Source organism: Pelobates fuscus, chromosome 9 (assembly GCF_036172605.1).
Source record: "Pelobates fuscus isolate aPelFus1 chromosome 9, aPelFus1.pri, whole genome shotgun sequence".
NCBI classification, from domain to species: Eukaryota; Metazoa; Chordata; class Amphibia; order Anura; family Pelobatidae; genus Pelobates; species Pelobates fuscus.
This window is the reverse complement of record NC_086325.1, coordinates 111,674,964-111,691,693: the sequence shown is the minus strand read 5'-3', so window position 1 is coordinate 111,691,693 and position 16,730 is coordinate 111,674,964. Positions and strand designations below refer to the sequence as shown.

The 16,730-nt window shown below is 43.0% G+C and overlaps 1 protein-coding gene across 1 annotated transcript in view; it reads left to right on the top strand.

Moving 5' to 3' along the window:
• Positions 1-16,730, top strand: part of ADGRD2 (adhesion G protein-coupled receptor D2) — a 642,889-nt gene that overhangs the window by 213,877 nt on the left and 412,282 nt on the right. The window contains exon 12 of the mRNA XM_063432309.1: positions 15,348-15,459. Within this exon, the coding sequence (XP_063288379.1) occupies positions 15,348-15,459 (112 nt within the window). The remainder of the gene's footprint in view (positions 1-15,347; positions 15,460-16,730) is intronic.

Sequence of the window (16,730 nt, the reverse complement as noted above, 5' to 3'; positions counted from 1 at the left end):
GGATCGGTGTTGGGATAATGTGTTGCGGCCCATGCTGATGGATTAGCTTGGTTTAAAGTACGGGCTTTATCCTCTAGTGCTTTAATGGCTGCTTGATTTATTCTTGTCCTTTCCTCATTGTTAAATAAAGTCATTAATAACTGCTGGCAATCAGCCCATGTCGGGTTATGTGTCTGTACTATTGAGGTGAACAGATCAGTCATAGCTTGTGGTTTCTCAGTATACGAGGAATTGTGGGTCTTCCAGTTTAAAAGATCGGTTGTAGTAAATGGGACATATACGAAGACAGGGTCAGCGTGTGCCATTTGACCTGCGGCATCGATATAGGCTGACCCGGGATTCAGACGAAGAGGCATCTGATAGTGCTTTAATTGTTGGGCACCGGTCAACTGTCGGGTCTGTATGGGGCTACGTGGAGGGGCGTCAGTCATGGGTTCCAGTCGGGGAGAAATAGGGTATGGGGATGTGGGAGCTTGGTTTTGGGAAAAGGTTGTAAATAAAACACTTCGAGCCGAGCTAGATGAAGCTTGACCGGAAGTCTGAAATGGCGCCAAATCAGGATATTCGTTTTTAATGGGGGTTGGTTCTGATTCCGGAAGGGGAGATTTAGTACGAGGGGGGGTAGATCCTGTACTGGAGGAGGAAGCGGAAGTGGATGGGGGTAATGAGGGGAGGGCTGCAGGACTTCCTGCGTTTGCGTCACTTCTTCTTAACGGAAAGTAAGGGGGCGGCAAAGGGATCTCGGACTCAGGGGGCGTGTCCAAAATGGGCCTAGCACCAGTCCTAGTGGACAAACAAGTCCTAGCTACCATGAGGCGACATTGCTCCTCGTGGCATGTCCGGAGCCATTTTGGCGAGTCATTTACGGCCTGTCTCCAACAATCAACATAAGGAAACTGGCCGTAAAGTTCAGGCCTACCTGATACAGCCACGTGTAAGCGCTGTACCAGAGTTGGATCCAAACTGCCACGTGGCGGCCATGCCGCAACCAAAGTAGGCCACTCCCTAGTACACAAAGTGACCAAACGTACAGGAGACATTTTAACCCCAAAATCACAAGTTTTGAATCCCTTTTTAAAATTCTTCACCATACAACCTAAGGGATCCGGAATCGTTGACTGCGACGCACCCATACTTAACAATGGAACGTCGTTGACAACGAATACTATACACGCGTACTATTCAACAGTCACACCCGTTTCCTCTGGCAACAGCACCACGTGGTACGGTTACCAAGTGAAACGTACACAATAACAATAAACACTCAGGGAATTCCCGTACACACACAGCTGCTACACCAGTCACTATATAATCAATATTATGCCCTTTGGCGTAACTATACAGTCACCCACGCTATAATTCTCTATATACGAATTACCCGTCTATAACACACCCCAGTAACATCGTCTTTTACAAATAGCGGTTACAGTACGGTTAGCATAGGTCAAAGCACAAGTTAAGGTCACAATACAATTATTAGTGGTTATGGTGTTAAACATGCATTAGACGACAATGATTAGTACTTATATACAATGTCAGTAAATATACAGGGTTATGGTACCGTGCACTATAATACAGCAACACACTATTAACACTCTCGCTAGACGGCTGAGCTCGCGCTATCTAACAAGATATACACTTTACTAAACAATCTTTATCACATTTACAATTCCCAACTAAACTATTGGCCAGTACCTTGATGGACTACCTAAAAACAATCTACATACGTTTTGGTTAGCCACACTGCCCAATCACCACATATATAGCGAGCTAGAGGACCGAATTTACACAGACGCCTCTTAGTCGCACTATCAAAAGTCTAGTGGGTTCCAAATTTACACGCCTTCCCACTTAGCCCAGATAGGATGAGAACTAGCGAACCGAATTTACACAGACGCCGCTTAGTCTCCCGGTCCCTCCGACCTAGCGAACAAAATGTACACCCTAGAACGCTAGTCTAGACAAGACACCGGTGTCCGGCTAGGGCTATTTACACCAGAGCCCCGCCTGACTAACAGAATCAAACGGTCTGACTAAAGAGCGTTCGATCGAGCGGTGCGCCTTCGCTCCTTCCCTCCGACAGAGGGGGCAGATACACAGATTCAAAACCCCTTTGGGCCTACCGCACAATCGGTATACCCCTAGTGGGTCCTGCCGTCTAAAACAGCAGTTGTCTTACCTCCTCGTTCCTGAACCTGAGTTCACACTCATCGACGGGGACACCCCAGCACTTCTCACGTAGAGGCCGATGATCTCCTGGACAACAGACCAGTGGCGCCGAGACGAAGGGAGGTCCACGCAGAAGTTCAGGGGTGCAGCCGTAGAGAACGTGGGCAAAGATAGACCGTCTCACGCCTCTGCCTCTCAGCTACCGTTGAACGATGAGCTTCCCGGCCAATGCACCAAATGATACCGGAGAAACTGACGGAAGCCAAGCACAGAGAGATGGACACAGGTTTCTTCAGGAAGGAAGAGATTCTTTATTGGATCACCGATCGGGACTCAGAGGGACTAGCGTCACCAAAATACAGCAAGTTCTGAGCCCCGGACAATAGTGCAGGCTCCTTATATAGGCACATAACTCCTCCCATATTAAGCTCCACCCGCACATTCTCTTAACCAATCAACACAAATAAGAATTAACTTCCTGTTTGACCGCATGGCTTGTCCAGCACAATGGAGGAGGGGGAATACTATATCCTGTATTCTTGCACATGCTCCGTACACTACTGATCGTATCTTGCCTCGTGCAACCAACTGATCGATACGTCAGCATATGCACGTACACATGCCACGTGGTAATCTCGGCCTACTAAATTTATTTTTACCGAGATTCCACCACATCCTCTCTCTACACTAATAAGACCTCATGTGCCTGCAGCGCTACGTGACTCCTGCTTATTTATTGAGGCTGGGTCACATGCTGCACTGGCCAATCACAGCCATGTCATTAGTAGGCATGGCTGTGATGGTTTCTAAGGGCACACAAGTCAAAAGCTTGTTGATTGGCTGCCCTGCATCCTTTGAAAACGCACCATTAAAGCGCCGAACACTGAACTCCAACCCGAACATACAGTGATAACTGAGTTGACAAAACAGCAGAGTTTCTGATTTTTTCCTGTTTGACTATTTTGACCTAAACTTATTATTTTTTAGTTTCAGATAATGGCTATTTAGTGAATGCTGAAAGATTAAACACTGAAATATAGGTGTTATTTACTTATTTACTAAACAATCATTTATATGTAATAAAGTATTGTTGAAACAGTGCAGATACACATTGTGACCACTTGGGGTCACTATAACATCATAACATCATATGTGAAACCATAAATTAATGTAGAATAAAGGGATTCACTTCTAATAATACATATAGCAAGTGGCATTTATTATATTTTCTAGATAAATAAAAAAAATTATGTGTGTTTTTGTAAAGTGCAGAAACTATACGTAAACTGAATGGCGTTTGTGGCGGGCCGCCTGGCACCCCGACCAGGTGCCTCCACCAATCGATGCTACTAGTGCTCAACGAGGACTCCAAGCACTCCACCAGACACCATCCTCACCGTAGTCCCCACTTCCAGCGTTACAGCTTGGCTGGGGTCTCATCGTCCTCCACCCACTCTGGACCCAAGACCAGGATCCAACTTCCAGTGGGCAGACCTCCCCTACTCCAGAGAATGTAGCAGGCTGCTCTTACAAGAGCAAGTGATTATAACCCAGAGGAGAATAGTGATATAGCAATCCCTAGAGCAGATACAGCTGTTCCCCCCACAAATGAGATGAGAATCTATGTTGAGGGTTGGCAGGAACTCATTTATTGGCAGCCACAACTGGCCTTATATGCAGGTCCCCATGCAAGGGGCACTCCCCCCTGGACCTGAGAGTAGACTACAGTAAAAACATACACACGATTACATTGGCTCTCAGGTCCAGGACACTCCCATACAAAATAGGTCATAATTACTTGAGTACACAAACACATAATTAAATTATCTCTCAATACAAGAAATGTGCAATACAACACCACCCCAAAAGTACCCCTAAAACACATGGAAACCCCACAAAAGTCATATCCCCTGATAGCCTCGATCTGGGGGACCAGCATATCCAAAAATCACCCAGATCGGTACAGGTGTTCGGGATTTCCATGGATGTCATAATTTTGACCGACCGTGCACATGGTCCTATGCCCAAAACAGTTCCAGGGAATTAGGGCCAACGGTCGGTCTCTCCTTATGGAGTACAAAAGTACATAAATCACATACGTTTTTAAAGGGCCTATAGTCTTTTGGCAGGAGGCCATCTAGTCTGCCCAATTTTCTAAATCCTTTTATTAGTCCCTGCCCTTATCTTATATCTAGGATAGCCTTATGCATATCCCATGCATGCTTAAAATCCCTCACTGTGTATTGTTAATCTTTACCACTTCAGCTCGAAGGATATGCCATGCATCCACTATCCTCTCGGTAAAGTATTACATCCTGATATTATTTCTAAACCTCTGCCCCTCTTATTTAAGACTATGTCCTTTTGTTTTAGTAGTTTTTCTTCTTTTAAAAACATATGCATACAACTCTCATGTATATACATATATATGATACATACATACATACATACATATTATACATTACTAGGTGTTTAGTACTGTACAGTTTTGTGGTACACTCGTGTACACTGCACATTCATCTGGTGTTAATGCTGTGGAACTCTGGTAAGCATCCATATACACCATAAATTATTTATAATTCTTTTTAAATTCCTTCTATCTTTCCAGTTTTTTTAAATCTTCTTAATCACTCCATGTCTCTTTCCATCACTTCATCACCCACACACATTCCATGCCATCATTCCATTTACCTCTCCCTATTACCTCTTTATTCTCAATTTCTTATCCCAATTCTGCTTCAATTTACTCTTTATATTTTTATTGGTGCTTCTTAGCTCATATTTCATTGGAATATGAAAAGGATTTTTGAGGTCACTAAGCAGTTGTGTGTCAGTTTTTTTTTGTGTTGTTAGTTTTGTTTTAAATATTAATAGCTGAATAACAATGTTTTCATTATTCAGTTTTGAACATATCTTGTATGCAGTCAGTTCCTGGTTGAATTAAAATAACATATCCCACTTGAAACTTCCTTTCAAGTACTCATTTACATGTACCATTTTTCAGTTTAATTACACAATCAGTTTGTTTTTTTATTCTTTCTTTTGAAAGGTTTTTGGGTTACAGAAAGGAAAAAAGGAAGGCAAAAAATGTGAAATTCACATGCCAGTACGCAGTTGATATTTCAAGTCGGTTGCATTTCTGTGGTCTCGTGCCTTTGGGCCCCCTATTTAGTGCATAACCGACCCTTGTTGAACTGCCTGGTCCACTCACCCATGGTCCCAGGTGTTTAAATGTATGGGGCAGGTGTCTTATGGGGCTTTCAGGGGCCTCTTGTGGTTGGAGCTTTGCTCCTCTGAGCATCCGGTTGAGCCGTGCATTCCCTCCTGCGTGGTTGTGTTTGAGTGTTCCTCCTAGGGCCCCTCAGGTGTTAACTATTGATGATTGTCTATGCCTGCAATGTGTAGTGGCTGGTGGTAGAGGGTGGATAGAGAGCGGCATTGCGTGTCAGATCTCCCCCCCCCCCCCCCCCTTAGGCCTGGACCAATATTATGTTCTGAGAGCTTCTGGAGGGGGGAGGGATGTTGTGGGAGTGTGGTGGTGCATTGTGTGAGGGCTTGATCCCTGGTCCCCATGCCCTGTGGGCCCTCTGCTCGGGTTGTGATGAGGCCCTTCTTCTGCCTTTGGGCTTGTGCTCGGGTCTCCGGATGTGCACACGCCATGTTGCCCGCACCCTCACAGTAATGGCAAGAGGGAGGGAGAGAGAAAGATAGTGGTTGGAGTGTGTGACGCCTCCGCACCCACCTAAGGCGGGGAGGGGGTGGGAGACATTTCTAATGAGAGAGGGGGACTGGTTAAGAAGGGGGGAGAGATGGAGGGCAGAGGACTAGCAAGAGGGTGAAAGCAGAGAGAGTGGAGGGAGACGGTTGTTTCGGTTGTGCCCCCGTGGTCTGTCTGTAGTTGCGCCTATTGCGTGCCTTGTCCGGGGTTGCTGGATGGGTAGCTTACAGGAGGTGTGGTTGATTTCAGTTCTCGACCTCTCTGTGAGGTCCAGAGTTGGTGGTCCTATATCGGGTTGTGTCAAGAAAGAGGATAGGTTAGCGGCCTATTGTGGGGTGACTCACGTTTTAGTTCCCCATGTGCCATTGATGTCCCAGAGGTCCCATAACTTATGGAATGCTTTGAAACAGTAGTGTATCTGTGCCGTTAGGCTATCGAGGTTGCAAGTCTCAGTGACTTTGAGAATGACTGTCGCTATTGTGGGGATGCGTTGATCTGCCCATAGCTCAGTGTTTGCTCTTCTTGCTGCTAGTGTGATCCTGGCAGTGAGTTTGTTTTTGCTTCGGAAAAGGGAGTCAGTTGGTTTTGACAGTAGCATCATCCAAGGATCAGCTGGGATGGGTTTGGTAATGACCTTTTCTATCAGGTGGTGTACTTCCATCCAGAAGTTTTTTAATTTAGGGCAGTTCCACTAGCAGTGTAAGTAGGAGCCCATTTCCTCACACATTTTCCAGCATACATTATTTGGGCGACTGCCCATCTTGTGGAGGCGGTATGGCGGCAGGTACCAGCGGTGTAAAGTTTTGTATACAAAATCAGTTTTAAATCCTGTTTAATCGTGTCCATAGCAGACTCTGTATGGCTGTTATGTATGTAGGATGTATGCACATAAGAATAAAAATTTAGAAATAATGGATTAATGTTTTAGAATCGGTTATATAGTAAAAACATGCACATATCAATAGTATTAAGTCAATTTGACAGAATAGTAAAAGTTTTGAAACAGAAATATAAAAAAAAGTTTAACAAATTAACCCATGTGAACTTTCTTTTGGAATTGGTGTAGATACAGATAGATATATTCAATGATGTAAAACTGGAGACTAAGATTGATGCTAGTTTGCCAGAATTATAATAGTTTTGTACAGTGCTTCAAAAGTAGCTCAATTTAATCGAAAAACATATTTTGGGGAAGGGTACCCTTGAATGCCTAGGCCAGTAGTGAACAGAGAGAAAATTATATAAAGGTACATTTGGAGTGAATACCATAGGAACATATTAAAAATGTTCAAACATACCTCGGATCACAGGAAATCCATTGGTGGAAGACAAACTAAGACAGGCAAGACAGTGGTTAATACAGGCAAGAAAAGTCAAAGCCTGTATTGTGTGTTTAATAAATATAAAAAGATAACAGCCATCAGTAATAATGGCAAAAAAAGAAGCTTAGAATAACTTAAATGAACACATGTGAAAAACAAACATCAAAACCGACTACAGCTCAGTGATTAAAATTCTAATTAGAACTTCTTCCTGGTGCAGGTGCTTTGCTAATTTATTGTTACATACACTTTTTAGTTTCCAAAACGGTAAAATTGTTCACATAACTTAAAATGAGCACTCAGTTGTCTAATATACCTGCTGTAGTGATTGTTCAATCCTATAGGTTGTAGGTTTCTTTACTTGTTGGATTGACTCAGTCCCCCTGATGAATAAAACAGACATATCTAAAACAACGGAAAAGCAAAAATGATCCAGGCACTCAAGGATGGTCAAATGGCAGATTTAATGAAGATCAGTGTATAAAGTAAAAACAGCAATGTTTCAAGCTCATTTGAGATCTTTTTTTCTAGCTTGATATTGACCTCATTGGAGGTCAAAACTTTGCTTCTGTTACTTCACACACTGATCCTCATTTAATTTGCCATTTGACCATCCTTGAGCGTCTGGGTCATTTTTGATTTTCTATAGATATTGGGGTTTGCCAGACTTAGATCCGGATTTGCACCCTGGATTGGCAATTAGGAAAAGTGTGATTTACTTCTATTTCTAAGATAATATGATATTTAAAACCAACATGAAATAGTAAAGTTTGTTTCCTGGTAAACTCTATTAATATCTTATCAAGTACGATAATGCTGGGAGAGTGTTTATGTAAAGTAGTAGGACAGGAAACCCAAATCAATATTTAGTCCTCTATTCTTGCTGTTAAACCATTTAATCATTCTGGCTTCAAAAGCTTTTCTTTCCTGGGTATTTTTAAAACCCTCTTTCAGTACTTTGATTTTTATGATGCTACATTGGGGAAACCACCCAGCCATTAAATGGCAGAATGAATTTGCACAGACACTCTATTAAACACCACAAAGAAGAATCCTACTGCACTCCTGTGGGACACCCCTTTACCCGGCCTGGCCACTCACTAAATGACCTAAAAATTAAAGTACTGAAAGGGTTTTTTTTAAAATACCCAGGAAAGAAAAGCTTTTGAAGCCAGAATGATTAAATGATTTAACAGCAAGAATAGAGGACTAAATATTGATTTGGGTATCCTGACCCACTACCAACACTTTACATGAACACTCCCCCACATTATCTCACTGTTCTGTCATATGTAGCAAAACTTTAAAATGCATTCCTATATGTTTATTCTATCTATATACAAAGTACTATGTGTAGACCTATGCTTTTCCATACTAGTATGCATGTATGCTTATATATATATATATATATATATATATATATTACTGTGCATTTATATTTGTGTATATGAGTTCATGTGCATGTATGTATATGTGTTTATGTATATGTATATGTGTTTATGCGTTCACATATACATATTTATGTGTGTGTGCATGTATAACGTGTACCATCCTCTGCACTGTCTGCTTATTTGTTTTTCTTTTCCCTCTCTCCTCCTCACTCTGCTCTTCAGAAAAATATGTATGACCCTCTGCAAAGATGGTGTCTATTTTCTAACAAACCTGTGTCTTATCTACACTCATGTCGCTTTAACCCCTGTATCACAACTCAACTTTGAATTCTATTTGTCGTCTTGCTCAAAAATGCTTCAGACTTAAGAAAAAAGGGAGGTTCTCCTGAAAGCTTGTCATTAAAAAATTCTGTTAGTCCAATAAAAAAGGTATTACAAGATACAATTTTTATCTGTTTTTACATCTACATCACTGGACTAATACGGCTGCTATCTCTACTTGAACATGTGTATTAAGGCAATTTTGCCTGGATTTGTGGGAGGTGCTGGTTTGCTACCCCTAGCCTACTTAAGGCACTCCTCTTACCTTGCTCCATACCATTCGAGGTCAGCGTTGAATGAGGATCCACTTCCAGGTTCTCTCAGACGCCATCTTGGTTTTCTTACCCACGAGTTTCTCCGCGGCAAGCTGTGTCCAGGAATCCTCTTGCAGGCCTTTTCCGTCTGTCCAGCTTCTTACCCGGGTCTTCGTTGTAGTTCGCGTCCCAAGGACTCCTAAACCGTAAGTTAGACCTACCTGTCACGCCAGGATCGGTTCCCACGGCGCACGGTACAGCACGGGTCCTCGCTTTACGGTTTTCTCTGCATAGTCGCATTACACAGCCTTTCTTGCGGCTTCATTTCGTACAAATTGTTCGGCTAGATCATGCGTATTATGAGAAGTGATCATTTCGCACAACTGTTTTCCCTTGCTTCATTTAACGATAGATCTGTTTCGTGACATAGATCTGTTTCGTGAGTTACATTTCATCATTTCATTTATATACATTCGGTTAAATAGTTGCTTGTTTTAATAGACAGACCATTTTCATTGCTATTTAAAGGTATCACTTATTACATCAAGGGCATGAAACCAGCTAACATTTCTGTATGGATCATTGGACTCCCACGCTTCCAGGAGTTTTCAGAAATTATCCATTTCATTACAAATGGACTCAGCCTACGTTACAGGCCTCATTTCTTTGTTGTTAACCATGACACATAAGGCTGTAATTCCTTTTCATGCATACTCGGGTTGAATCACACGTACTGATCCAATCAATCATACGTTTCCTGCACAGTAAGATACATATATATATATATATATATATATATAACTTACATTTTATGTTTCCCTTACACACCATTATTATATAACACACATGTTGTTTGTACATAGGCCACGGCCTCCCTCAGATGTCTTATTAAAATTAAAGCCATGACATAATTTTTCTGAGTAACACATTTCTATTCCCATGGTATATCACAACATTTTATTTTCAATCATACTCCAGCAAACCATAAAAATATTGCTGCTACAGGCTACAAGTCTGTTTTCTTTCCAACAATCCACACTCATCATACTACTCTCTTTTACCCATTTCAGGCTGTCAAGCTTATATATATTTGCTCCACACAGTTTTTCCTGTGAAATTTGTCATACTACCAGGTACGTACACCTGCTCATATGGTATTCTACCATACATTTCATTTCTTCCCCCTAGGTTAGAGTACTGGCAATAGGGTCACAGGCTTCCCAATAGGTATTTACCCAGTCTTGGCAGATAGTGGTCCCGCGAGGCCAACACCCTGCCTCAACGTTTCAGAGGCAAACACCCGTCGGGCCACACGTTGGCTAGGCGCCTTGTATGTTGCATAGAGAGGGCCTCACCTGTCACTCCCTTCCCCTGTTTTCTGTCTTACAGTCACCGAGAGGCCTAAAACTCCTGCCACTACGACGAGTGGCCTCAATAACCCCTCGCGCCAACGCATAGATAGAGCCTCTCAAGCCGCTTGGCAATTAGCAGGGCCTCATCTGTCACCAAACAAGTATAAGCTAGCTAGCCTGCCAGTACAATTTGGTGGTTTCATATACTAATTAATTGTTTTGTTTATAGTATGTCTCAGGAAGGGGTAGAGGATTTCTCCCTGCCTAGCACCCAGGCTAGAGCTGTCATTCTCACACAAGGAGGAAAGCTAGCTAGTCTAGCATCGATCAGATCCTGGACGATCCCGCGTATAACCACGGAATTGAGGAGACGACAAATCCCCTACCCCGCTACAGCAAGGAAAGAACTTTTCAAACTGCTACGTACATCTACAAATAACATGGATGCCGGGGAAGGACCTAGCCAGTCCAACCCAGGAGACATACATGCCATGTTGTCCTCACTCATGGCATCCATGAGCAAGGTCAACTCCAGGCTGGAGAAACTTGAGTCGGTCACCACGGCCCTTACTCTAGCAGGGCCACCCGCTGCTGCTTCACAAGCACCAGCTGACTTGCCATTAGTTGCTCCAGCCATCACCCTGGATGACCAGGAAGTTAGCCCGGCTCATATGATACCTGAGCACATAAAAAGGGATATCCTGGAAGGTAAAGACGTCAACCTGGCTTCCCTGTTGATTGCCTCCCAGGATATTGTTGAGAATAAGACGTATGCTTATGATGATGTTTCTGTTGTTGTCAGATCTAGGGATGCCCGCCTGAACAGGAAACTGACTAACCCTGAATTTGTACTAGCCTTTGGTATTTACAGGGATGTCATCTGTGCGGTCTATCCCAACAGAAGAGAGGAGTTTGATCTCTATATGCACAAGCCGGTCGACCTGGGCAACAAATATGGTGGTTCAGCCTTCTATGACTACCATAGGTATTTTTCTGCAAAAGTGTCTGGAGCCTTCTCCCAGTACGGAACACGGTCCAACTGGGGAAGGATTGATACCGTCATTTTTTGCAGACACTTTGCAGGTCTAAGAACACTGGCTTGTGCATACTGCTCCTCCACAGCCCATACTACAAATTTTTGTCCCAACACGGCAGACGAACATGCCTCCACGCAAGGAGCTAGTTCCTCTGGTGCTCCAGAGAAGTTGTCAACAGACAAACTGGGATGCCCAATCAAGTTTCTGGGCAAGTCCCAGATATGTAATAATTTCAATGTTGGGTATTGTAATTATAATGGATGTAGACTATTGCATGTCTGTTCAAAATGTTTTAGGGCACATGCAAAGACCATGTGTCCAAATAAAATGTATTCCAAGCCTTACCTAACGTCCATTAATATGCCAGTATTTACTGCATTTATGTCTCAGCAACCATCTAGACACCTAGTAGACTTTCTTATCTCTGGTTTAACAGAAGGCTTCCATACAGGTATCCTACACATACCAGCCGGAACTCTGGAATGCCCTAATCTACAATCCGCACAACACAACCCCACAGCGGTTGACACCCTCATAGCCCAAGAAGTGGCTGAGGGCTTCGTATTGGGGCCTTTCAAAACTCCCCCATTCATAGAATGGCGCACTAACCCCATTGGTAATGTCACAGGGAAATCTTCCCAAAAACAGAGACTCATCATTGATTTATCAGCACCCCACTCATCGGCCAACCCCAGTCTTAACTCCCTCATACCCTCTGAGGAATTCTCCCTGCAATACACCACCATAGATCATGCCATTACCGCTATCATACAAGCAGGGGTTGGAGCCTGGCTTAGTAAGACCGACATTACTAACGCCTTTAAATTACTTCCAATCCACCCCACACTGTGGCATCTGCATGGCATCAAGTGGTCCGGGAACTACTATTTTTTCTCCCGGTTAACTTTTGGGTCCAAAAGTAGCCCAGCTATTTTCGACACATTTGCCAAAGCATTGTGCTGGTTACTATTGAACATAGCCAGATGCCCTACGGTATTACATTACCTGGACGATTTCCTACTGGTCGAGGAGAATACTTCCCCTCCTACTACTCTCAAAGCTACCACTAAGCTATTTGAGCAACTAGGTGTACCTATCTCCCCTAAGAAAACAGAGGGGCCAGACACGGTTATCACTTTTCTAGGTATCCAATTAGACTCCGCCACAATGCAAGCGAGCCTACCACATGATAAGATAGAGAATATTCTCACTTACATAAACAGCTACCTTCAGCTCGGTACTTGCAACCGCAAAGAGCTACAGTCCCTGCTGGGATCACTAAATTTTGCTATGCGCATCATACCTCAAGGCCGCTCCTTTATATCACGACTATTGCACCTTTTCCCATTTTTCCTACATGACACGCACAAGTTGTCCTTAGATACCCAAGCTACGGCAGATCTAAACATGTGGAAGAGATTTTTAACCACTTGGAATGGTAAAAGTATGTTCCTCCCTCAATTGACTGACTCATCTCCTACCATTTGGTCAGATGCGGCATCTACCACTGTTTTTGCAGCAAATTTTGGAAATGAATGACTTTGGGGCAGCTGGCCTTCAGCAGTTCAGGATTTGGAAGTTTTTTCCACTACCTCAGCTCTTTTTGAGATCTATCCTATCGTGGCAGATGCCGTAGCATGGGGTCATTTATGGGCTAATATGCCAGTGCGTTGTTACTCAGACAACCAGGCAACCTGTCACATCATCCACAAAGGTCATTCCAAATCCCTTACGATCATTAGATTTCTGAGGAAACTCACTTGGTTGGCAGCTTGTCATAATTTTTTCCTATGTTGTTTCCATGTTCCAGGTGTATGTAACACAGCTGCTGACGATTTTTCTCGCTTTAAATTTCAGGCGTTTCATCAAGCTGCGCCCACAGCCACCATCACTCCAACATTTCAACAACTCATACTGGACTAGAAACCATCATGCAGCATAGCAGGACATTGTCCCAATTGGCACTTTCAAACAATACACACAAAACATACAACACTATTCAAAAGATTCCTTTTGGAACATAACATCATGCAACCATTTGTTATGACATCTTTTTGGGGATTTGCTTCTTTTTGCCACCTTAACCCCTTAAGGACCAAACTTCTGGAATAAAAGGGAATCGTGACATGTCACACATGTCATGTGTCCTTAAGGGGTTAAACTTAAAATGTCATATAACACCATCAAACTCTATCTCACTGGCATTCAACACCACATGCTAATCCGACACCCAAATAACAACAGTTTCATGGCCTCTCACCAAATTAAGACCATACTCAGAGGTATTCAGAAATCAGAACCCACACACACAGCCCAGAGGCTACCCATAGATAACCATATCTTCTAAGCATTGTCTAACCTGCTTGACTTAAAACCGTTTGACACCAATACAAATTCGATCATCAAAACAGCAATATACATAGCTTTCTATGGATTTCTAAGACCTAGAGAATTCACTACAACCACCACGACCCAAACTACTCCTTTCCTCCTTTATGCCCACTTGACAAAACATATGGATCATTACATCCTGACTTTATCTCACTCCAAAACCAGTCAGCACATACCCGTAAACATTCCGTACTATCCCACGCACAACAGATGGTGTCCTGTCAGGGTTCTTGATGCATACATACAGCATCATAACTTACTGCCCTCACAACCATTACTACAGCTACAAGGTTCAGTACTCACCACCACAACCTTCATGACCTACGTCAGGTCCTTGCTCACACAACTGGGCCTCAACGCAGCCAACTACTCAGGGCACTCCTTTCGTATAGGAGCCGCGTCCACAGCCTCCAGTGTCAACATCCCAACTCATGTTATCAAAACACAGGGGCGCTGGAAGTCATCCGCTTACTCACGGTACATACCGAACCCAGTACAAGAACTAAGGGATGCTTTCAAAAACATGTCTGTTTGAGAAATTTATCTGTATTGGTTGTCTGTAATCAATTTGATTACTTAATTTTTGCCCTCTTCTTTTTCAGGCCTACCTCATCGTCGGTTCCGGCACACCACAACCGACTTGCTCTTTTTATTAACCTCCATTTATTTATGGTATTTCACACTGTACTATCATAAGCCCCTAACACAAGTATTAAGGCAATTGTGCCTGGATTTGTGGGAGGTGCTGGTTTGCTACCCCTAGCCTACTTAAGGCACTCCCCTTACCTTGCTCCTTACCGTTCGAGGTCAGCGTTGAATGACCCTCCCACCACACCACATTTTAACATTTATTTATTTCTATCTTTCTTTCCCTGGGTAGATATACATATACAATATATACAATACATATATATATGTGCAATACATATATATATATATATATATACAATACATATATATATATATATATATAAATACATTTCTGCTTTAATTTTACACGTCTAATATTTTTTTTTTTATACTTCCCACCAGCAGGGGGACTGTCTGACATTTTAGACAGTCCCCCTGCTGGCAGATCCACAGCCAGCTATAGGGGGCCATGTGATCGCTCTTTGAGAGCGATCACATGGCCCCCGGGGGCTTCTTTTGCCGTGGGAGGGCTGCCTGGGCTGTCAGGCAGTCCTTCCGAAGAGGATCGCGGCGGAGGTGAGTATCCCGGGCGCTCTGGGGGCTGCAGCCGTTACGGCGTTCTATGCCGCCGCAAAGGCTTTAAAGGGGTTAAGCAGAGTGCTTGATGGTGTAACTAGCCTGCATGTAATGTATTGACAATATAATTATTTTTATTGTACAGACTTAATGTAATGTCTCACATGCTTTTTCATTGCATTCAAGGTACATGAGCACCTCACTGGGATCGGCAATAATATCTTCCACAGTTTTTGTTGGAAAGCAGAAAGTCAGTACGTCTGTTAAATACCGTCTGTGGCACAAGATGAAATCACTTGTAAGTATTATTAGATGAAATACCAGTTACTATTATGTTCTTTTTCAGTTTAGAATGCCTTGAAGTTCATAGGAGAGTTAAAATAACAAACAAAAACATGGTTCTATATCTCCTCCACTTTTGCGTTGTGTGTCTGGTTGTGCCTGGACTCAACTGGATTATGATTGTCATTTACTATTTTTTTTTTTAATCCATATAAAACAAATGGAGCATGACATGAAAAAAAACTGCAAACAACAACAGGTTAACACAAGTTATAGGTGGTTTAAAAAAATAAAGATAACATAAAATAAAAAGGAAACATTTAAGGCTCATGCTGGGCAGGAGTCCCTTAGGGATGTCGATGAGGTCCAGTGGGCAACTGCCTATTCAGCTCTCCAGGATATGAACAGTTCTATGGGATGTTGCAGTCACAGCTTTCTTTTCACCACAACCGCTTCAGAGCAATGCTCCTGCACCAAAATGTGTTGCATACAGCAGCCAGGATCGTGCCTGCCTCCCGTACAGGGAAAGATACCTGTGTCAGATGGAGTGCTCTTAAAAATTCCATGGAGTCTTCAATCACTGACAAAGACAAAATGTTATCTCCACACGGCACCACCAGGTTACCCGGTGCTCCCCAGCGGCATGTGATGCTGTGATAACATAGCTGCCTGGTTACTGACATAAAACTTCTCCTCTCCATCAGTATTGAAATAGGAAATTGTCCTTTTTTCTTTTTTTAATTCTTTATTTTTGGTGTGTGTAACGGATCGCCTGGCACCCCGACTGAGTACCTCCGTTAATGGATGCTCCTAGTGCTTCCTGAGGACTCCAAGCACTCTGGCAGACACCACAATCACCGAATCCGAGAAACCTTTTAAATTCTCCCAAGCATATGAATGCTGTAGACCATTGAATAGGAACCATACGAATAGGCTTGTACTCCTAGCAGTCAACTGGAACAGCATGCAATAAATCCTTCCCCCCAATAATGAGACGACACATCACTTTGAGGGTTAAACAGGAACTCTGGACTGGCTCATCCAGCCTGGCTTTTATTTCCAACTCACACATACAGGCCACACCCAGGGGGAGGCATAAAAGAACCAATGACATAGATTACCTCCCACACATCCCCTCCCCTTAGTGGGACACATAATCCCATTATGCATACAGTGTAAAATATACTTTTACACAACTTTCATAACTTTAAAACCATACATCACATTCACATAAAAATACATATCCACAATCAATCCATTCAGGGGAACAACATATTAAAAAATGGC